Source organism: Pelobates fuscus, chromosome 4 (genome assembly GCF_036172605.1).
Source record: "Pelobates fuscus isolate aPelFus1 chromosome 4, aPelFus1.pri, whole genome shotgun sequence".
Classification (NCBI taxonomy): Eukaryota; Metazoa; Chordata; class Amphibia; order Anura; family Pelobatidae; genus Pelobates; species Pelobates fuscus.
In genome coordinates this window covers 211273576-211294784 of record NC_086320.1, presented here as the reverse complement: position 1 = coordinate 211294784, position 21209 = coordinate 211273576, and the positions used below count along the sequence as shown (strand labels likewise).

At 45.5% G+C, this 21209-nt stretch overlaps 1 protein-coding gene across 2 annotated transcripts in view; it reads right to left on the bottom strand.

Moving 5' to 3' along the window:
- Nucleotides 1-21209, bottom strand: part of TMEM245 (transmembrane protein 245) — an 83286-nt gene that overhangs the window by 16959 nt on the left and 45118 nt on the right. For both annotated transcript variants that reach the window (XM_063451881.1, XM_063451882.1), the window contains 4 exons: nt 20471-20569; nt 6948-7079; nt 5271-5393; nt 3586-3731 (listed from right to left, as the gene is read on the bottom strand). In XM_063451881.1, coding sequence (XP_063307951.1) covers nt 3586-3731; nt 5271-5393; nt 6948-7079; nt 20471-20569 — 500 coding nt within the window. The remainder of the gene's footprint in view (nt 1-3585; nt 3732-5270; nt 5394-6947; nt 7080-20470; nt 20570-21209) is intronic.

Below are 21209 nucleotides of genomic sequence, written 5' to 3'. Positions count from 1 at the left end.
TTACTACAGCACACACACAGCGCAAATACAGCACCCTCACACACACAGCACACATACAGCACCATCACACACACAACACTCTCACACACAGTACACTAACAGCACCCTCACACACACACACAGCACCCTCACACAAACAGCACACGCACAAATACACGACACAAACAGCACCCTCACACACAGCACCCACATCAGACAAACAGCACCCTCACACAGCACACTAACAGGACCCGAACACACCCTCACCCACAGCACACTACCAGCACCCACAGCACACTACCAGCACCCTCACACACAAACCGCACCCTCACACACAACACACTAACAACACCCTCACCCACATAGCACACTACCAGCACCCTCACACAGCGCACTAACAGCACACACACACAAACAGCAGTGTGTGTGTGTGTGTGTGTGTATATATATATATATATATATATATATATATATATATATATATATATACACACACATACATGCGGTGTGTGTTTGTGCTTTAGGGTGCACACCCTAATGCAATAGGCTGCGCACGCCTATGCACTAAGGCCTCAACTCCACCGAGTTTGGACACCCCCCATGAATCTGATCTCCCTTTACCAACCCCCTACTCTTCCTCCCAAGCTAAAACTGGTGTAGCTGGTGTTTCCACTCCCCCTGCTCCATTGTCTCCACCTACCCACTCACCCACCTTAGATACCAGTTCATCTGTCCTGGACACACCTATTCCTGTGCCTACCCCCACTGGTTCTTTGTACCCTGAACTGACTCCCTTTTTGTTAGGAGTGTATTTTAGTGTATTTTATTATTGTTCAATTTTATTATTAAACAGTCAAAATTGTGAGGAGAGTTCTTAATGACAGTAACTGAGTTTATTAAATCAGATAATTCTCAGCAATGACATTGTACCATAATTATTGACATAGCACTATAACTACTGAGCCCTCTGTGTGCCTACAGTAACAGTAACTGAGTCTGAAATACAACTGGAAGAAATGATCAATGGTATAAAACGCTGGAATACACTTTTGTCCTTTTTAGTTACTGGTCATGCTCCTCCTAGCCCTGTCCAAAATATTTTATTAACAAAATTACCGACCGACATGATTAACTTAGCTTCCTCCACCCACCTGACGACCCCTAACCGGAACTTGTTAGAGGATAATATTCTACAAATGTCCATAGTCCGGTTTTAACATGTATGATTACTGGTACCCTCCAACCTGGCATTTACAGATGCCTCTCCGACTTATACCTGGCCCAACATATATTGATGGCAATGGCCAGTTGCAATTAGGAGACTGAGACCCTGTATGTGATTATGTTCCCGTTACTACAACCAACTTATTTATTTGGAAAACCCATAACCCCTCATAAACGGAAAAACCACAAGCTTTGACTGATTTGGTCACATCGATCATACAAACCCACAACCCTACTTGGGCTGATTATTAACTGTTACTATTAACTTTATTAAGTTCCGAGGAAAGGCACCCCTATCAACCAAGCGGCCCTTAAAGCTCTTGAGGAGACTTCCCATACCCAAAACCAAGCAAATCCAGCGGCTTGGGCTACTGCTCATTTCTCCAATACGGATCCAGATTGGTGATATGATTCATTTAAACGCTTACCAACAAGCCATTATTATAGGCATGAAAGCAAGTGGGAAAAAGGCTATAAACATGTCAAGAACAGCTGAAATATTACAAAAAAACTGATGAATCTCCTAGTGCGTGAATCCTACAGACTTTATACCCCTTTTAATCCCGAAGCCCCTGAAAATTCTCGTATGAATAATTATGCATTCGTCAGCCAGGCCCAGAGTGACATTAAAAGGAAATTGCAAAAGTGAGAATGTCCATAATACAGCTAATGGAAATCGCAAACAGGGTTTATATGAATAGGGAAGCGTGAGGAGAAATGCAGAAATGCTGTAGCAATTACAGGAGTGGGTAGACAAGGAGGAGAGATAGAAAGGGAAGGTTAAATTAGGAATGACAGACCACAGTTAGGTGGAAATAAATGTGCGTATTGCAGAGAGGAAGGACATTGGAAAAGTGACTGCCCACAGAGGGGATATAAAGCAAGTTTTAGACAAGAGGAGAAAAGGGGACGAGGTGGTTATAGAGGTGGCTATAGAGGAAGAGGAAGTCTCGGAGGGAGCGACAGTAGTAACAGAGGAGATGTCCAGGAAGGTAGATACTATCAGAGACCAAAAGATAGGGATGATAGGGACTTTGTGGGTCTGGCTGATACAGTCATGGAGGACTATTGATACAGACCGGGCTCCATCCCCCTTGGCCGAGCGGAGCCTATGGTCAAAGTAACAATAGGGGAAAAGAAAAGTCCCTTCATGATTGATACGGGTGATGAACACTCTGTTGTGACCAAATTAGTAGCCCCTCCCTCTGGAAAGACTGTCACTGTAATAGGAGCTACTGGGAAAGAAGCTGTCCCTGAAGTTTGATTAACGGTACGAGACGATTTTCAAAAACCGTGGTTTAGAAAGATATCAGAGACCAGCAAGAAGGTGTTTTGATGGCCATAATAAAGCCTGACCACCTACCAACATTTTTATAGCCAGAGTGTCTTGAAGGGACCTCTATGAAGGGAACAGAGGATCAGACGAACCACATTCCTTGCAGCCCTCACAAGCGGGAAGCTGAGGTGCCGTTGCACGGTTGAAAATGTGGATGAAGACTTCCATCACAATGTATTTCTTTGTGTGTTTTAGTGTTTTTATTATATATACGGAATGTAAAGGTGATGACATACAAGGCTGTGATAGTTGTATTAAGACAACAAAAACAGGTAACCAGATATCTCAAACTCTTATTTGGCACCCACATTATGAATGTAAAGGATCTGTGTCTAAATATAGATACTTAGACACTGATTATAGTGTATGTCAGCCATTGTCAGGTGAACCCAAGTGCTTTGATCTCCAATTCCAACCTCGTACAATCTGGCTGATTCTTCAAAATACCTACTCTCAGGGGGCATTGATAAATAAAACTTTGTTAGGCATCCTACTATTCAAAGCATGCAAAGCAATTTCTGGTAGTGAAAACTTGAGTGGTATTGGCAAAGAATGGTAAGTGATGCATCTGGAGTACTTTGTATCAGAAGCATCAAAGGGGGGAATGTGATGGGATTTCAGGTAGGCCCAAAATCTCCATGTGGCATATACAATTACAGGTATATGTTGTATCTGTTAGTAGTTACATGTAGCTAAGATACTGTCATCAATGTACTGAGCATATGCAAGAACTGAAACCACATTCCATTTTCCTAAAGGGCCATGTTGCCTGTCCATATAAGGTAATCCTGTGTATCATGTTTGCGGATTGGTGTAAGGGTACAGATGGGGGATGCATAGCTTATAAAAAAGCCTCTACTCCATGTGCTCAGGGTTTAGACCTTTTGAACAGGAGTTCATCTGAGACCCGATCGGTGAGAATAAAGATCTTTACTTCCTGAAATTACCTGCGTCCGGATTCTGTGCGTGGCTTCTTCAGTGTTCCCCTGTAACACTTGTAGGTAATACATTTAAAAATTACACAGTAAACAAGTATCATTGCTTACCTTATAGCTTCTTCTACTGACTGGCCAATGATATTGGAGGATGGTCCTGGCTGAGAAAGTGGGGTGAGACTTATAACCCACTTTACTGGTTTGTAGTACTCGTCACTTGAACTCAGTAGATAGAACAGAGTAGTCAAAAAAATTACCTAGAAGACAAATCAACATTATAATGTTAGTAAAAAAATATTATGCAGAAATTAATGGAGAGTGAGTTCTGCAAACAGAAAAGACAACGCAAACTACCACTTAATATTTATACGCATTGGGGAATTTGGAGTGAATATGTTAAAAATGTATCATTTTTAAATTTGGGATTAAATTACAAAGTAGTAAATCAAATATTTTTACATATGCGATTAGCCAGTTAGTACATCTACCCCAAATACAATCAATCTGTGTGAGCCATCACTATTATGTTATCTGTATAGCAGTATTTCATTTATATTGAGCTATAATGTTGTACATAGCATGTTTTAGAGTCACACATCATAGGGGAGATACAGGAATAATTATAAGGATGTTACCAAATGTGACAAAAGTATATATTAGAACAGGAGCTTCCAGTAAATCAGAGCTCACAATCTGAGTTTATAGATGCTACAATAAAATAATACATGCACTTCATTCCCAACTGTTGGAACACAGGCTGTCATGCTATGGAGTCAGGTTAGGGCTGTGTCAGTAGTACGGTCACAAGCAGGAACAGGAAACAGTAGCCGAACACTAACTCATTCCAAGTGTTTGAAGGATTGGTTACGATTGTAAAGGCTGGTAAATATCCATCATACATGCTAGTACTGCAATGGCAGTGCACTTGCTTTTGTTGTACCAAGTTTGTCTTTTAAAAGTACACCTTTTAATAGCCTATAAAATGCAAATGTATTAAATAGTGAAGACAATACCAGGCACACAAAGGCAGAGAAGGCGGGAGGCACAGGGGCAGTGAAGAAATGAGAGTGTGCACAAGAATACAGGGCTAATGACGGTTATCAATTGAAAATCAAAACGTTTTAAGTTAGAAAGAAGGTCAGACTTATGCTCCAATTTCAAATACTTTGTTAACCTACAACCTTCCAAACAAAATGCTGCACCCTGATAGAAAAACACAATACCATACTACATCTTGCTATATGCTCAAACTGGCACTCACACCCTCCTGCTGAAGTATGGGCTCTGAGGGCTGATAAACACTAACCTCAGGAGACCTATGTAGATCCTTCTACAGATGTCAAAACCTGTACTTACTCTTCAAAAGGGATGTCTTAGGGAGTGGTCTCCCCGTAACCGTGCAGTTACTGGCATTCAAGTCAGCATGCCACTGTCAACAGAAGTGTGCTCTGGGTTTTTAAATTAACTTTCCTGTTCTTGCCTACTCTGTACCAAGCATTCCCTGGAAGCTGTCTTTTAAAAATGGTGGCTGTGATATCTAGACAGATGTCGAAAAGGCCATGTTTTGAGGTCCAGAAAGGGCTAGAGAAGCTTAGCCTACTGGGTACCTTGAATGGCAAGATGATAAGCTTGGGCAATATAGTGTCTAAGATTGGGGTTTAAAAAGCTATGGAATGGAACAAAAATGGAAGCTGCATTAGAAGTGCATGAAACTGACATTGATGGTGTGTATATCTCAAAAAGGTCAATGGAAATCTTTGACATTTTACAATATGGAGCACACTTCGAATACATACCAAAGATAACACAAAATTGAGAAGTGCTGTACCACTGTAAAAGATGACAGTAAATAATGTGGTTACAGTAGTGAAAAGTAGGCTTAGATTTCGGCTCATCACAATCCACAGTGACTCCAGTATCTTTAAAAACAAACAAAAAAATAAAACATTTTTCCAAGTGGAAGACATGTAATTTCATATTTAAAAGGTCAATTAGCCTGTGTTTTAAATTTTCTAGCTGTACTAATCCTGATGAAATTACAGTAACACTTTTTAACAAATGCATGTTAGTAAGACATTTTAAAATTTAATAAAGTCACTGAATAAATTATGAAAACAAGATCATGGCATGCTCAGGAGAATACTTATTACAAGTAATATACAAACACGGGAAAATTATTTAAACAATAAAAATCTGAATTCAACTGATGTGTACATTCTAAACTAATAATTTGGCATCTATTTGAATCCATTCCTACTATGTAGGTCATATGCATGGGAGGTGTGGCTAGGGCTGCATAAAAAAGTGATTTAACTCCTAAATGACAAAAAAATGAGTAGTGATCTATACACCAAAACTGCTTCATTAAAGGGAAACTCCAGTGCCAGTAAAACAATCTGTTTTCCTGGCACTGCAGGTCCCCTCTCCCTCCCAACCCCCAATCCACGGTTGCTGAAGGGGTGAAAACCCCTTGAGTAACTTACCAGAGGCAGCAACATGTCCCACGTCGCTGCTTCTTCCTCCGCCGCCGCTCCTCCTCTGTATTACGTCGGCTGGTGGGCGAGACTGATCCCGCCCACCGGCCGGGGAGACCTAATGCGCATGAATTGAGGAATTGAGCGACCTTGGAGGTCCTCACACAGCGTGAGGACGTCCAGCGACGCTCTAGCGCAGGTTTTCTGTGCTATTATGCAGGAAGTGCCCTCTAGTGGCTGTCTACTAGACAGCCACTAGAGGTGGAGTTAACCCTGCAAGGTAATTATTGCAGTTCATAAAAAACTGCAATAATTACACTTGCAGGGTTAAGAGTAGTGGGAGTTGGCACCCAGACCACTCCAATGGGCAGAAGTGGTCTGGGTGCCTGGAGTGCCCCTTTAACCCCTTAAGGACACATGACGTGTGTGACACGTCATAATTCCCTTTTATTCCAGAAGTTTGGTCCTTAAGGGGTTAAAGGAACATTATAGTGTTCAGAATACAGATTTGTATTCCTAACACTATAGTGTACCTCTGCCCTCCTCTTTGCCCCAGCAAACTCACCGGCGGCTCCTTTGGAGCTGGCTCTTCATCCATCATCTCAAGGGGCAACCTAAAGCGCAAACGCATTATTGCTTTCCTATGGAGATTTAAAAGGCTCTGGATGTCCTCATGCAAAGTTTGAGGACGTCCAACGTCGGTTTACAAAGTTAAACTCCATGAAACAGCAGGAAGTGTCTCATGTGGATATCTGGTAGACAGCCACTAAACTCTTAAGATCACAATGAAAACCTTGCAGTTTCTCTAAAACTGCCATGTCTTCAACTGGGTTAAGGGGACAGGGACAGTGCACCGAGACCAATTCAATGGGATGACATTTTTAAATATATATATATATATTTCATTAAGAGCTGTCAAAGCCTAAAAACCAAAGTTACAGATTATAGCTTAAAAAGCAATAACAATAATAATAACAATAATGATGTGAGGTACCTTACCGAAAGAAAAGTTTCAATATTTTCGTGAACAAACGAAGCAACGTCTTGCCAATCCAAAATATCTCCCAGCCAGCTGTTTTGACGTTGTATTTGCAACTTGTGGCCTTTGTGTCTACCGGAATGTGTAACATTCTATTAATCAAAGAATGCCTATATTAGTTAGACTACTCTGTATCATTATGCACATAAAAAGCCATGAGTAAACTTTTACTATAACTACCATTTTCATGCTGCCAACATAAAACATACTTAAATCAGCCTTCACTAGGGGAAGAGGATACCCACACAAAAAGTAATATCAGTACATGTCTGTTTCTCTGAGGGTATGGAGCTTGGCAGTGGAGTAAATGACACAGCTTCATGGTATGTTACAAGTGAGCATGCTAAAAAAACTACATGGGCTAAGCATCACTGTTAAAGCGGCACTGTCATGCCGAATTCCGTTTTTTTTTTAACCCCCCTCCCGCCTCAACTACATCCAATCGACCCCCTAGTCATCCCCAAATGCCCCTATGCCCCCCACATTACCTATTTTTTATTCTTTATTTTCTGCCCCGATCTATATTCAGGGCGCCGCCATCTTTGTGTGGGTAGGTGAAGTCCCTGTGGGACACGTCATCTGCCCACACTAGATAGCCCTGAGATTTCCGCACATGCCCAGTGAAACATCTGGACATGCGAACGGGAATTTCACCTATTCATTCATTCATCAGACAGACGAATGAATGAATAGAAAAAATCAGACGAACAAACTAACACTGTGTATCAGTGTTCGTTTGTTTGTTCGGTTTATTACAAGGAGGGAGCTACCGGCGTGCAGCTCCCTCCTTGTAATATGTAACTATAGAAGCGGCAGGGAGCAGTGCTCCCCACCACTTCATAAGCCCCCCAGGTCCCTTCCTCACTCTATGGGGGTCAATATGACCCCCATAATAGCACAAGGGAGATTAAAATCTCCCCAATGCCCCTACTCGCTATATCGTGAGTAGGGGCATGTCCACTAAACAGTGAGCAGCCTGTGGCTGCTCACTGTAAAAAAAAAAAAAAAAAAAGGGTAATAAGGGGGGGACGGGGGGCCTACTGTCCTCCCCCGCCGGCCCCCACCCCTGGACGGCGGGTGGGGGCCATAATGGGAATGAGGGGGGACCTACTGTCCTCCCCCGCCGGCCCCCACCCCTGGACGGCGGGTGGGGGCCATAATGGGAATGAGGGGGGACCTACTGTCCTCCCCTCAGGCCCCCACCCCTGGGCGGCGGGTGGGGGCCATAATAGTAATAAGGGGGGGGGGGACCTACTGTCCTCCACCCCCCGGCCCCCACCCCTGGGCGGCGGGTGGGGGCCATAATAGTAATAAGGGGGGGGACCTACTGTCCTCCACCCACCGGCCCCCACCCCTGGGCGGCGAGTGGGGGCCATAATAGTAATAGGGGGGGGGACCTACTGTCCCCCCCCTGGCCCCCACCCCTGGGTGGCGGGTGGGGGCCATAATAGTAATAAGGGGGGGGGGGACCTACTGTCCTCCACCCCCCGGCCCCCACCCCTGGGCGGCGAGTGGGGGCCATAATAGTAATAGGGGGGGGGGACCTACTGTCCCCCCCCCGGCCCCCACCCCTGGGCGGCGGGTGGGGGCCATAATAGTAATAAGGGGGGGGGGGGACCTACTTACCATTCGACGTCTTCTTTTTTCTAAAATCTTAATTTTTCAGCCCCAAAAAAGGCCAAATAAAAAACCATCATAGCCGTCGAACTAATTAAACTTACCATTCGACGTCTTCTTTCGACGTCAATAGGTCTCCCTCCCTTATTTTACTTTACAGCCTTATAAAGCCTTGCCCCGCCCTGCAATTAGCCTAAGAACACTCTGATTGGTGGGTTTAAGCCAATCAGAGAAATTCCAAAGAACTTTCCCACGCTTGTAAAATGACAAAGAGCACTCTGATTGGCTTAAACCCACCAATCAGAGTGTTCTTAGGCTAATTGCAGGGCGGGGCAAGGTTTTATAAGCCTTGCCCCGCCCTGCGGAGCTCAGTCTGCGCGGAGCCCTCCATGGGTGAAGATGGATTATTTTTTTGTGCGCTCGGGTTTTTTCTTTTTCGTCGGGTTTTTTTTTTTTGCGCTCGGGTTTTTTATTTTATTTTTAGTTCGATGGCTATGATGGTTTTTTATTTGGCCTTTTTTGGGGCTGAAAAATGAAGATTTTAGAAAAAAGAAGACGTCGAATGGTAAGTTTAATTTTACTTTACAGGTTAGCAATTTTATTCCCCCCTCACTATTTTTTAGGGTGAGGGGGGTAGGTAGGGGCATTTTTTATTTGGGTGGGGGGTGGGTGACTAGGGGCTTGGGCACCCCTAGTCACCTTGATGGGGGGGGGGGGGGGAATTTACTTAGTGCCCCCACCCGCCGCCCAGGGGTGGGGGCGGGGGGAGGACAGTAGGTCCCCCCCCATTATCGTTATGGCCCCCACCCGCCGCCCAGGGGTGGGGGCCGGGGGGGGGGAGGACAGTAGATCCCCCCCCCTTATTACTATTATGGCCCCCACCCGCCGCCCAGGGGTGGGGGCCGGGGGGGGGAGGACAGTAGGTCCCCCCCCCTATTACTATTATGGCCCCCACCCGCTGCCCAGGGGTGGGGGCCGGGGGGTGGAGGACAGTAGGCCCCCCCCCCTTATTACTATTATGGCCCCCACCCGCCGCCCAGGGGTGGGGGCCGGGGGGGGAGGACAGTAGGTCCCCCCCCTCTTATTACCATTATGGCCCCCACCCGCCGCCCAGGGGTGGGGGCCGGGGGGGAGGACAGTAGGTCCCCCCCCCTTTATTACTATTATGGCCCCCACCCGCCGGCCAGGGGTGGGGGCCGGGGGGGAGGACAGTAGGTCCCCCCCCCCACTACTATTATGGCCCCCACCCGCCGCCCAGGGGTGGGGGCCGGGGGGAGGACAGTAGGTCCCCCCCCCTCATTATCTTTATGGCCCCCACCCACCGCTCAGGGGTGGGGGCGGGGGGGGGGGGACAATAGGTCTTCCTCCCTTATTTTACTTTACAGCCCCCACCCGTCGTTTAGGGGTGGGGGGCAATATTTTTTTTCTTTTTTTCTACAGTGAGCAGCCACAGGCTGCTCACTGCTTACTAGACATGCCCCTACTCGCGGTATAGCGAGTAGGGGCATATTATTTACTAATACCAAGTCATTTTTACTTGGTGTTAGTAAATTTGGCTGAAAGACCAATTTAGGTCTTTCAGCCTTTTAGTAGATAGCTCCCTGATACCGTGGGAATTAGGGAGTTATCTACTAAGCGGCTGCAAGATGCAGCCACAGCAATGAATAGGATCGGAGTTTCATTCATTTGAATGAAATTCCGATCCTAACAAAGTCCCGAATTGCATCCTAACACCAATGGAGAAACGGTGCTCATTCTGTTAGGATGCAATTCGGCAGTTTTGCCGGCGTTCTGTCTAAGTGACAGGACTTTCGGCAATACTGACAGGAAGTATTGTGGGAACTGGGAGGAAAGCTAGGGATCATGGGAAAATTGCTCTGACCAGCGGAAATGAAGCACACTTTGCTCCTCCGCTGGTCAGAGCTGGTCAAGCGGAGGAATCCTCCATAAGGCAAAGAGTCCCTACTTTGTCTTATGATTTTAAAGAAAACTAAAGAAGACAGGAAGAAAAGAATAACAGATCCTGAGAGAGGGGGAGAAGAGGAAGAGAATGAGGAAAGGTAAGTTCGGCAGGACAGTGCCGCTTTAATTTTGGCAGCAAATTTCAATTTAGTTTAACCCCTTAAGAACGGAGTCAATTGTACAAATTGCGATAAAAACAAAACAAAAGCTGGAATTTGCGCTATATGTCTGTTCAACCATAATTCACCTCTTTCATATTAAGTGCACCCTCACTTATTGTATAGCATTTTGTTCAGGAGAAACCAGCTTTCATTTCATATGAAATATTTATATATATATAACATAATTTAATATGAATAAAATTTAAAAAGTTCTGCATGGCATTTTAACTGTTAAAGGAGCATTATAGTGCCAGGAAAACAAACTTGCTTTCCTGGCTCTATAGGGTTATTAGGTACCCCCCTCCTGCTGGGCTAAAGGGGTTAAAACCCCTTCAACCACTTACCTTAATCCAGCGCCAGGTCTCTCGGCGCTGGTGACCTCTCCTCCCCCTGCAGACGTCAGCTCTGAATGCGAATGCGCGGCCAGAGCTGCGTGTGCATTCAAACCGCCCATAGGAAAGCATTACTCAATGCTTTCCCATGGACATCCAGCATGTCCTCAATGCGATTTTCGCATTGAGCATTGAGGAAGCAGCCTCTAGTGGCTGTCAGGGAGACAGCCACTAGAGGCTGTATTAACCCTCAATGTAAACATAGCAGTTTCTGTGAAACTGCTATGTTTATAGCTGCAGGGTTAAAACTAGGGGGACCTGGCACCCAGACCACTTCATTGAGCTTAAGTTGTCTGGGTGCCTATAGTAGTCATTTAAGGTCATAATACAGTTAGTTTTTACTGCAATAAATTACACATATTTGTATTCAGCAATGTCTCACAAGTACAAAAGTACCCCACATGTACAGGTTTTATGGTGTTTTGGAGAGTTACAGGCTCAAATATAAGGCTTTCCCCTTTTTACACATTGAAATTTCCCAGATTGGTTTGCTTCGCCAATGCGGTCTTTGGGACCGTTTAGCAGTCCAGGAATGAGAACTACCCCATCATGGCATACCATTTGCAAAAGTAGATAACCCCAGGGTATTCAAAATGGGGTATGTCCAGTCTTTTGTAGTAGCCACTTATTTACAAACCCTGGTCAAAGTTAGAGTTCATATTAGTTTTTTGCATTTTTCACACAAAGACTGCACTTTCATTAATGATATCATCGTCATTATACATTTTACTGCCCTAAAACACTCATATTTGTGTTCAGTGATGTCTCATAAGTAAAACAGTACCCTGCATGTACAGGTTTTATGGAGTTTTGTAAAGTTACAGGGTCAAATATAGGGCTTGACCATTTAATTTTTTACACATTGAAATTTGCCAGATTGGTTATGGTGAGACTGTACGGCAGCCCAGGAATGAGAATTACCCCATCATGGCATAACACTTGCCAAAGTAGACAATCCAGGGTATTCAAAATGGGGTATATGTCCAGTCTTTTTTAGTAGCCACTTAGTCAGAAACCCTGGCCAAAATTAGCGTTCATATTAGTTTTTTGCATTCCTCCCTCACCCCTCCTCAAAAATGCCCTTTCACTGATGATAGTTATTTTAAGTTTTACTGCTCTAAAACACTTATATTTGTGTTCAGCAATATCTCACAAGTAAAACAGTACCCTCTTGTGAAGGTTTCATGGGGTTTGTAAAATTACAGGATCAAATATAGGGCTTTCCCATTTCATTTTGCCAGATTGGTTGGCCTATGTTGCCTTTGAGACCATATGGCAGCCCAGGAATGATAATTACCCCCATCATGGCTTATCATTCACAAAAGTAGACAACCAAGGGTATTCATAATGGGGTATGTCCAGTTTTTTTTGTAGCCACTTAGTCACAAACATTGGCCAAATGTAGTGTTTATAATGTCTATTGTTTTTAATTTTTCACAAAGAAAAGACTGTCTTTTCACTGATGAAATCATGGTCAGTATAGGTTTTACTGATCTAAACACTCATAATTATGTTCAGGGATTCCTCACGGATAAAACAGTATCCCATCCCGCCACGTACAGGTTTTATTGGGTTTTGGAAAGTTACAGGGACAAATATAGGGCTTTCCCATTTCAGTTTGCCAGATTGGATTGCTAAGCCTATACTGCCTTTGAGATCATATGGCAGCCAAGGAATGAAAAATACCCCACTATGGCATACCATTCACAAAAGTAGACAATCCAGGGTATTCAGAATTGGGTAAGTCCAGTCTTTTGTAGTAGCCACTTAGTCACAAACGCTAAGTCTCACGAGTACATAGTACCATATGTACAAGTTTTATGGTGTTTTGGAAAGTTACAGAGTTAAATATAGGGCTTGTAAACAAACTTAAATGGACTTTCTGCCTAAAGATAATAAAAATGAATTATGTAAAAATAGCTTAATATACACGTTATATATATTATCAAGATACACTTATGACATTCGTCCACACTAGTGGGAGAAACGCGTTGGACAGAGCTTTTTTTATATAAATTTTGCAATATTTGTTTTTAATACTATTTTTTTTAAAATAAATGTATTTTTAACTTTGGCGTTCAATATTCTGGCTTTCTAATTTACTGTGGACCAGATCTGCAGCAAGAGAAACTCAAAGAAGGTGTTAGCCCCTAGCCTCCCAGCCTTAACCAGGGGAGGCAACCCAAGGTGCAGTTTCTCAAACACACTGCGAGTGCATGCTAAAGCATTGCAGTTTTATTGTATCTAATTGTATTACACATGTAAAAAAGGTGGTAAATTGGGAAACACCACCTGGGAAGCTGCATCTGATTGAAGATAAGTACTTTTTTTATACTGTATTTTGTATGTTATTTTTTACAAATTTGTTTTTGCATTTTTATTTCATGTAGAGTTTTTTAATATATGTATAATATATTATAAGTTAATTAAAACATGTGATAGCATATTACACACACACACACACACACACATACACACATATATATATATATATATATATATATATATATACACACACACACACACACACACACACACACACGCGCAAAATAGATGACTTGGCACTCACCCTTTCTCAGGTAACACTAAGTTTTTTGCCTGGGTGCAATCCCACGTTGAGAAAATATACAAACAAAATGAAGAGATGCACTCTCAGGGCTTTAAAGTGAAAAAAGAGGATTTATTCCAATAGGTAATACATCGAAAAAATAACCAACGTTTCGACCCATTCGGGTCTTTCTCAAGCAACTTGCCCCTTACCCAGCCCCTCATTGACACTTCCTCCCCTCCCCCCCAGCCTGTGACGATACCTTACCTTTCTCCGCCGAACCCGCGCAGCGCGGCGATCCCTCTGGCTGCTTCCGGGAGGCGGTGCAACCTGTCGGACGCTGGCCGCTCGTGGCAAAATCCCTCTTATGACGCGGCGCATGCGCGCCGACGTCATCAAGATTTTGCCGCGAAAATTCAAACGTGGCCACGCTCCCGGACCTTTTGGGGGCGTGGCTTTAAAGAGGAACACACCTCATTATAAAAGGGCACCCCTGTTCTTCCCTCAGTGCCCTAGTGTGGTTCTTGATCGTTCCCTCTATTCACTTGACTATTCTCTGACGTTAAGTCCGGCCACCCTAAGGTCCGGTATACGTCTCTCTCTGGGTTACCATCTGTGTGAAGGGGTCACTGTCGTGACACAGCCCCTCTGTGTGTCTCTTTATCTCCATAGTCCCTGGTATGGGTCTCTTCCCCCAGTACCTTGTCTTTTTCTCCCCCAGCCCCTCTATGTTGCCGTGTGTCCCCCCCAGCCCCACCATGCATCTCATCTCCCCATGTGTCTCAATACCTCACGCAGCCCCTCCATGTGCTCATTCCTCCCCAGTACAATACCTCCATGTGTCTCATTCTACCATGCCCCCATGTTTTTCATTCCCCACAGCTCCCATGTCTCTCACCTTCCCAGTCCCCTAAGGTGTTTCAATCCCCGCAGCCCCCACGTGTTTCAATCCCCGCAGCCCCCACGTGTTTCAATCCCCGCAGCCCCCACGTGTTTCAATCCCCGCAGCCCCCACGTGTTTCAATCCCCGCAGCCCCCACGTGTTTCAATCCCCGCAGCCCCCACGTGTTTCAATCCCCGCAGCCCCCACGTGTTTCAATCCCCGCAGCCCCCACGTGTCTCACTCTCCCAGTCCCCCAAGGAGTTTCCATCCCCCAACACATGGGTGTTTCCATCCCCCAACACATGGGTGTTTCCATCCCCCAACACATGGGTGTTTCCATCCCCCAACACATGGGTGTTTCCATCCCCCAACACATGGGTGTTTCCATCCCCCAACACATGGGTGTTTCCATCCCCCAACACATGGGTGTTTCCATCCCCCAACACATGGGTGTTTCCATCCCCCAACACATGGGTGTTTCCATCCCCCAACACATGGGTGTTTCCATCCCCCAACACATGGGTGTTTCCATCCCCCAACACATGGGTGTTTCCATCCCCCAACACATGGGTGTTTCCATCCCCCAACACATGGGTGTTTCCATCCCCCAACACATTTTCAATCCCTCAACACATGGGTATTTCAATCCCAACAGCCCCCCATGTGTTTCAATCCCCCCAGCCCCCCATGTGTTTCAATCCCCCCAGCCCCCCATGTGTTTCAATCCCCCCAGCCCCCCATGTGTTTCAATCCCCCCAGCCCCCCATGTGTTTCAATCCCCCCAGCCCCCCATGTGTTTCAATCCCCCCAGCCCCCCATGTGTTTCAATCCCCCCAGCCCCCCCCCATGTGTTTCAATCCCCCCAGCCCCCCCATGTGTTTCAATCCCCCCAGCCCCCCCCATGTGTTTCAATCCCCCCAGCCCCCCCCATGTGTTTCAATCCCCCCAGCCCCCCCCATGTGTTTCAATCCCCCCAGCCCCCCCCCATGTGTTTCAATCCCCCCAGCCCCCCCCCCCATGTGTTTCAATCCCCCCAGCCCCCCCATGTGTTTCAATCCCCCCAGCCCCCCATGTGTTTCAATCCCCCCAGCCCCCCATGTGTTTCAATCCCCCCAGCCCCCCATGTGTTTCAATCCCCCCAGCCCTCCATGTGTTTCAATCCCCCCAGCCCTCCATGTGTTTCAATCCCCCCAGCCCTCCATGTGTTTCAATCCCCCCAGCCCTCCATGTGTTTCAATCCCCCCAGCCCTCCATGTGTTTCAATCCCCCCAGCCCTCCATGTGTTTCAATCCCCCCAGCCCTCCATGTGTTTCAATCCCCCCAGCCCTCCATGTGTTTCAATCCCCCCAGCCCTCCATGTGTTTCAATCCCCCCAGCCCCCCATGTGTTTCAATCCCCCCAGCCCCCCATGTGTTTCAATCCCCCCAGCCCCCCATGTGTTTCAATCCCCCCAGCCCCCCATGTGTTTCAATCCCCCCAGCCCCCCATGTGTTTCAATCCCCCCAGCCCCCCCCCCATGTGTTTCAATCCCCCCAGCCCCCCCCCATGTGTTTCAATCCCCCCAGCCCCCCCCCCATGTGTTTCAATCCCCCCAGCCCCCCCATGTGTTTCAATCCCCCCAGCCCCCCATGTGTTTCAATCCCCCCAGCCCCCCATGTGTTTCAATCCCCCCAGCCCCCCATGTGTTTCAATCCCCCCAGCCCCCCATGTGTTTCAATCCCCCCAGCCCCCCATGTGTTTCAATCCCCCCAGCCCTCCATGTGTTTCAATCCCCCCAGCCCTCCATGTGTTTCAATCCCCCCAGCCCTCCATGTGTTTCAATCCCCCCAGCCCTCCATGTGTTTCAATCCCCCCAGCCCTCCATGTGTTTCAATCCCCCCAGCCCTCCATGTGTTTCAATCCCCCCAGCCCTCCATGTGTTTCAATCCCCCCAGCCCTCCATGTGTTTCAATCCCCCCAGCCCTCCATGTGTTTCAATCCCCCCAGCCCTCCATGTGTTTCAATCCCCCCAGCCCTCCATGTGTTTCAATCCCCCCAGCCCTCCATGTGTTTCCATCCCCCCAGCCCTCCATGTGTTTCAATCCCCCCAGCCCTCCATGTGTTTCAATCCCCCCAGCCCTCCATGTGTTTCAATCCCCCCAGCCCTCCATGTGTTTCAATCCCCCCAGCCCTCCATGTGTTTCAATCCCCCCAGCCCTCCATGTGTTTCAATCCCTCAGCCCCCATGTGTTTTAAGAGCTCCAGCTACACAAGTCTGCCTAGTCAGTGGCTAGGCCCCTAGCCCCTATGTGTCTCATTTCCTTTCCTCCCTCCCCCATGTGTCTTACCTGCCAGTGTTAATTTTAGAGACAAATTTCAATTAGTTTTAGTCATATTTTAGTCATCTTGACTGTTTTCGTTAAGGCCGACTAAAATGGTTAGTTGATGAGGATGGGCCAAACAACTGACTGAGGCAGATGTGAGTAGCTGGAGCTCCTGAATGAAAACCTGAATTATGTTGATTATATTAATATTTTGAGCAATCTTAGCCTGTAACTTAATACACAATGGGGAAGCTGCATCCTATCGAGTGCCTATCTAGATATGCTTGAAGCTCCGATACTGCAAATAAGCTGCCCTGTTCCTGCTTGAGGCCTACCCAGGCTGGTGCGTAAGCTGTGGTGGGAGGCAGCCAATCTTTCATGGTGGCAAGCGCCAGCCACATTTTCGCCCTTGAATCCCCCTTACCCCCCCTCAGACCAGTGGGGGTTATTCCGGTCCCCACTGGGATTGTGAAACACTACTTTCCTTGAAGCCCCCAGAGCTGCGTGGCCCACTGTGACAAACGCTCTTTTCCACGAAAGTTTGCCACAAACTCCTTGAGGATCGTGGAAGCTGGCCTTCTGCCCACCGACTATATTCTGTGTCGATGAAACCCCTGTCGGGGGTTAACCTACCCGGCCACCTTCAGTGGCTTTCCCTCAATGCCCCTGGTTCAGCACTTTCCCTCTAACGAATTGTACCGAACATTCTCTCCCTGGCGGCCATTCGCATGAACAAACCCACGTACGGTTATCAGTGGTACTTAGCCACGATCGCTATGTCCGGTTGTATTGTTTCAGTGTCTTGACCAACTTGACGACTCGCCAGGTGAGCACTTTTTGGAGGGAAGGTGCCTGAGACTAACGCTCCAGGCAGAGCACCCCGTATTTCGGCACAGGAGTGCTGGAAAGTTAACCGGACAAAGCATACATTGGTCTGGAACTATTTGGGGTATAGGACCAGGTTAGAACTTTACCCTGGTGGCGATTCCCCTACACTGCATGGATCTGAGCGCTATTTGGACAACTTGGGCGCGCAGACCAAGGCTGTGGTGGAACACCTGGCACCCCGACTGGGTACCTCTGTCAATCGATGCTTCCTAGCCGTCGCTGAGTACCATAAGCACCGCACCGGACACCATAAGCACTGTAGCCCCTCAGCCGCCGCAGCTTGGCTAGGGTCTAGCCGTCCCTTCCCACCCTGGACCAAACTCCTGGATCCAGGGGGTACACGGGTTGACTACTAATTTGACTAGTTGACTACTATTTTGAATAGTTTCCAGCACCTTGTCGGGTAAAAGGTTGTGTTGCCTGTGGAGGAGGTCCGGCAACTAGTCAGGTTGCACTAGGAATGATTCCAAAAAATAACAGTCTTGGGAAGCAAATTAAATTATTTAAACTAGCTCTGCCTATATATCATAGAGGTAGTTTTATCAATGTTCTAATTCTTGGAAAATAGATCAAAAGATGGTGGGGAAGAAGTGGGAAATATTTAGTTAATAAAGGAGTGCAATATTTTTGGGAATTTTAATCCCCAAATATGTTATATTTGATGTAAAAAATTTATAAAGATTTGGGAATGCACAGAAGGATAGCAGCTCACCAAAGCCCCTGCCCTTGTTCTGTGCCCGGCCAGCCTGGCCCGAGTAGACCCCAGGGAGCAATTATCCTGCCGTTAAACCGTAAGGGATAAAGTTGGAACGACAAAAATTCAAAATGAAAAAGTTGATCCAGGTGGAACAAAAGGGAGTGTTGTCCCACCCCAAGGGGATATCCTAGGGTGAAACAAGATGTTTAGGCCATTCCCCCTGCACCTCCCAGATCAAAAGAAAAGTCACCTAAATAGTATTTCCAATTAGGGGGTAACCCTGGAGCTAAACTACTGACAATGAGAACAAAAATCCCAGTGTCACCCAAAATTGTGAGATACACTGGGAGGAAACACAAAAGTATTATAAGTGGCCAAAGAAAACATTAAACTTTATTCTCAATGAAACAAACAATAATGGTCCACTTAAAAATAAAATATAAACAGTATGAAAACAGGGGTATAAGAAGTGGGTGGTGTCAACCTCTGGACAGGTAGGGAAGAGGGTATTTACAAAGAGAGGTAGAAGGTCTGCATCCTTAAACTAGACTCATCCAAACCTCCCCTGTACACTGTGTCCCAAAACGCCAGAGGGGGAACCAGGAGGTTGCAAAAGATCAAGGTACTACAAATTCCCCATTAATAAAAATCTCTCGCTGCCCCTGTATACCTCGGCACCGCACAGAGCTAATGCCTACCTGAACCAGTAACCCTGAACACTCAAAACAAAAATTCTAACGTGCATAGTGCTACCCAATTGCAAATTGAAAAAAAAAGCGCTCGAAGACACCGTCGTCAGAAGCAGAGAATTTTAATACTGTTTATATTTTCTTTTTAAGTGGATCATTATTTTTTGTATCATTGAGAATAAAGTTTAAGATTTTTTGGCCACTTATAATACTTTTGTGCTTCCTCCCAGTGTATCCCACAATTTTGGGTGACACTGGGATTTTTGTTCTAAAGGTGGAACAACATTGTCAATGTGTGAGTATAGAAGTCACTTTGTGTGTAGTAATATGTGTTTACCAATTCGTTTGTTTGTGTCTAGCGGAGTGTCTTGCACTTTCTAACAGTGTGATTGGGTGTGTGGTGGAGTGTGTGTTAAGCATCATGTTTGAGTATTAAAAGCGTGTGCCCTGGAACATGAATTGGAAGGGTGCCTAGCAGTGTGCATTGGGCAATGCATCTGGCAGTGTGTGCGTGTGCACTAGGGGGGGATGTGTGTGACAGTGTATCAGTGTTTGTGTGTATTTTTCATGAGTGTGACTGAAATGTATTTCTGTGTGTTTGTCTGAAATTCTCTTTTAGACATACACATGACCACACAAGAAGTCCCCTTGCAAATACATCAGCCCACATGTAAAAAACAGAGCTTCATAAATAGCCCACACAATACCAATGACCACAAACACAACACCAGTGACAACCCACATAAGCACGCACAATCCTAAAAGGAGAACCACACACACAAACAAAACATGTAGCACAAAACATGTAGCACAGACACACAATCCCACAAGTAGCCCTCAATACACAGCCCACATTTACACACATAACACGATACGCATGATACAAAACAGAATACCACAAACCGCTCATTCATACACAATATAACACAACCCAGATATGATTAAAATTATTTAGATAGTGTAAACATATTCTGCAGTGCTGTACAATAGATAAAACAAGGCAATTAATTCTAACAAAACACATTTAAAAGTAGGCGAAGTGGGCCCTGCTCAAACATACTTACAAATACAACCCTACTAAGCAGCCGCAAGCATCCATACAAAGCACAACCAGACACATACATACACACCTGTTAAAAAAAAGGTCTGGCACGCCAAGGGATTTCAAAGTCTTTGTTTGCCTGATAAAAGGTTACCTACCCCATGTCTATTTTCTGTATGGATGCTCTCCAACTAATTTCATGCATTATACATTAAATCAGTTTAGACCTTAAGGTTTAGTGAAAAACTTTGTAGGTTTAATGCTTGGTAGAATTGGACAAAAACATTACACTGCAAATTACCTTAATAACCCATGAATGATAAAGTCTGTCCCAAAGCTGTAGAACTTGCTTCTCAATAAGAGTGGTATTGTTTACTTTTTCTCCCAATATTTTATGAAGCTATAAAGAGATACAAGATACAAAATTTAATTTCCAGTTTGAAGGATTAGTTTTAAATAAATAAATAATACATTTAACATGCCTGCCACATTTGTTTGTAAACAGCATCAGCCTTATTTAAGCAAAACACTAACTGGACTGTAGAAAAATGTCCCTGCTTTGCAGGAAAAAGAGAAAAAAAAGTTAAAAGTAGTGTTGGGGTTAGGTTATGTATTAAGGTGATATAGGGTTGGGCAAGATTTAAAGGAACACTAAAGGGTCAGGAACACAAACATGTATTTCTGACCCTATTGTATTAAAACAACCATCTACCCCCCCTCTTCCCACCCAAATATAGTAATCTTACTTTTGTTCAAGTCTGCAGCTGCTGGCTCTGCACCTGATCTGCTTGCTTTGCAGACATCATCAGAAGTTATTCTCTGAGCCAATCACAATGCTTTCACATTGGATTGGCTGAGACTGTCAAAGAGTCAGATCAGAAGTAGAGCCAGCACAAGCCAAACACGGCCCTGGCATCAACATGCAGAGGATGGAGACTTCCCCAGGAAGCACCTCTAGTAGCCATCTGAGGAGTAACCAGTGGAGGTATGATTGATTATATTCACCAGAACAAATACAATAAAAGCTGTAGTTGTTCTGG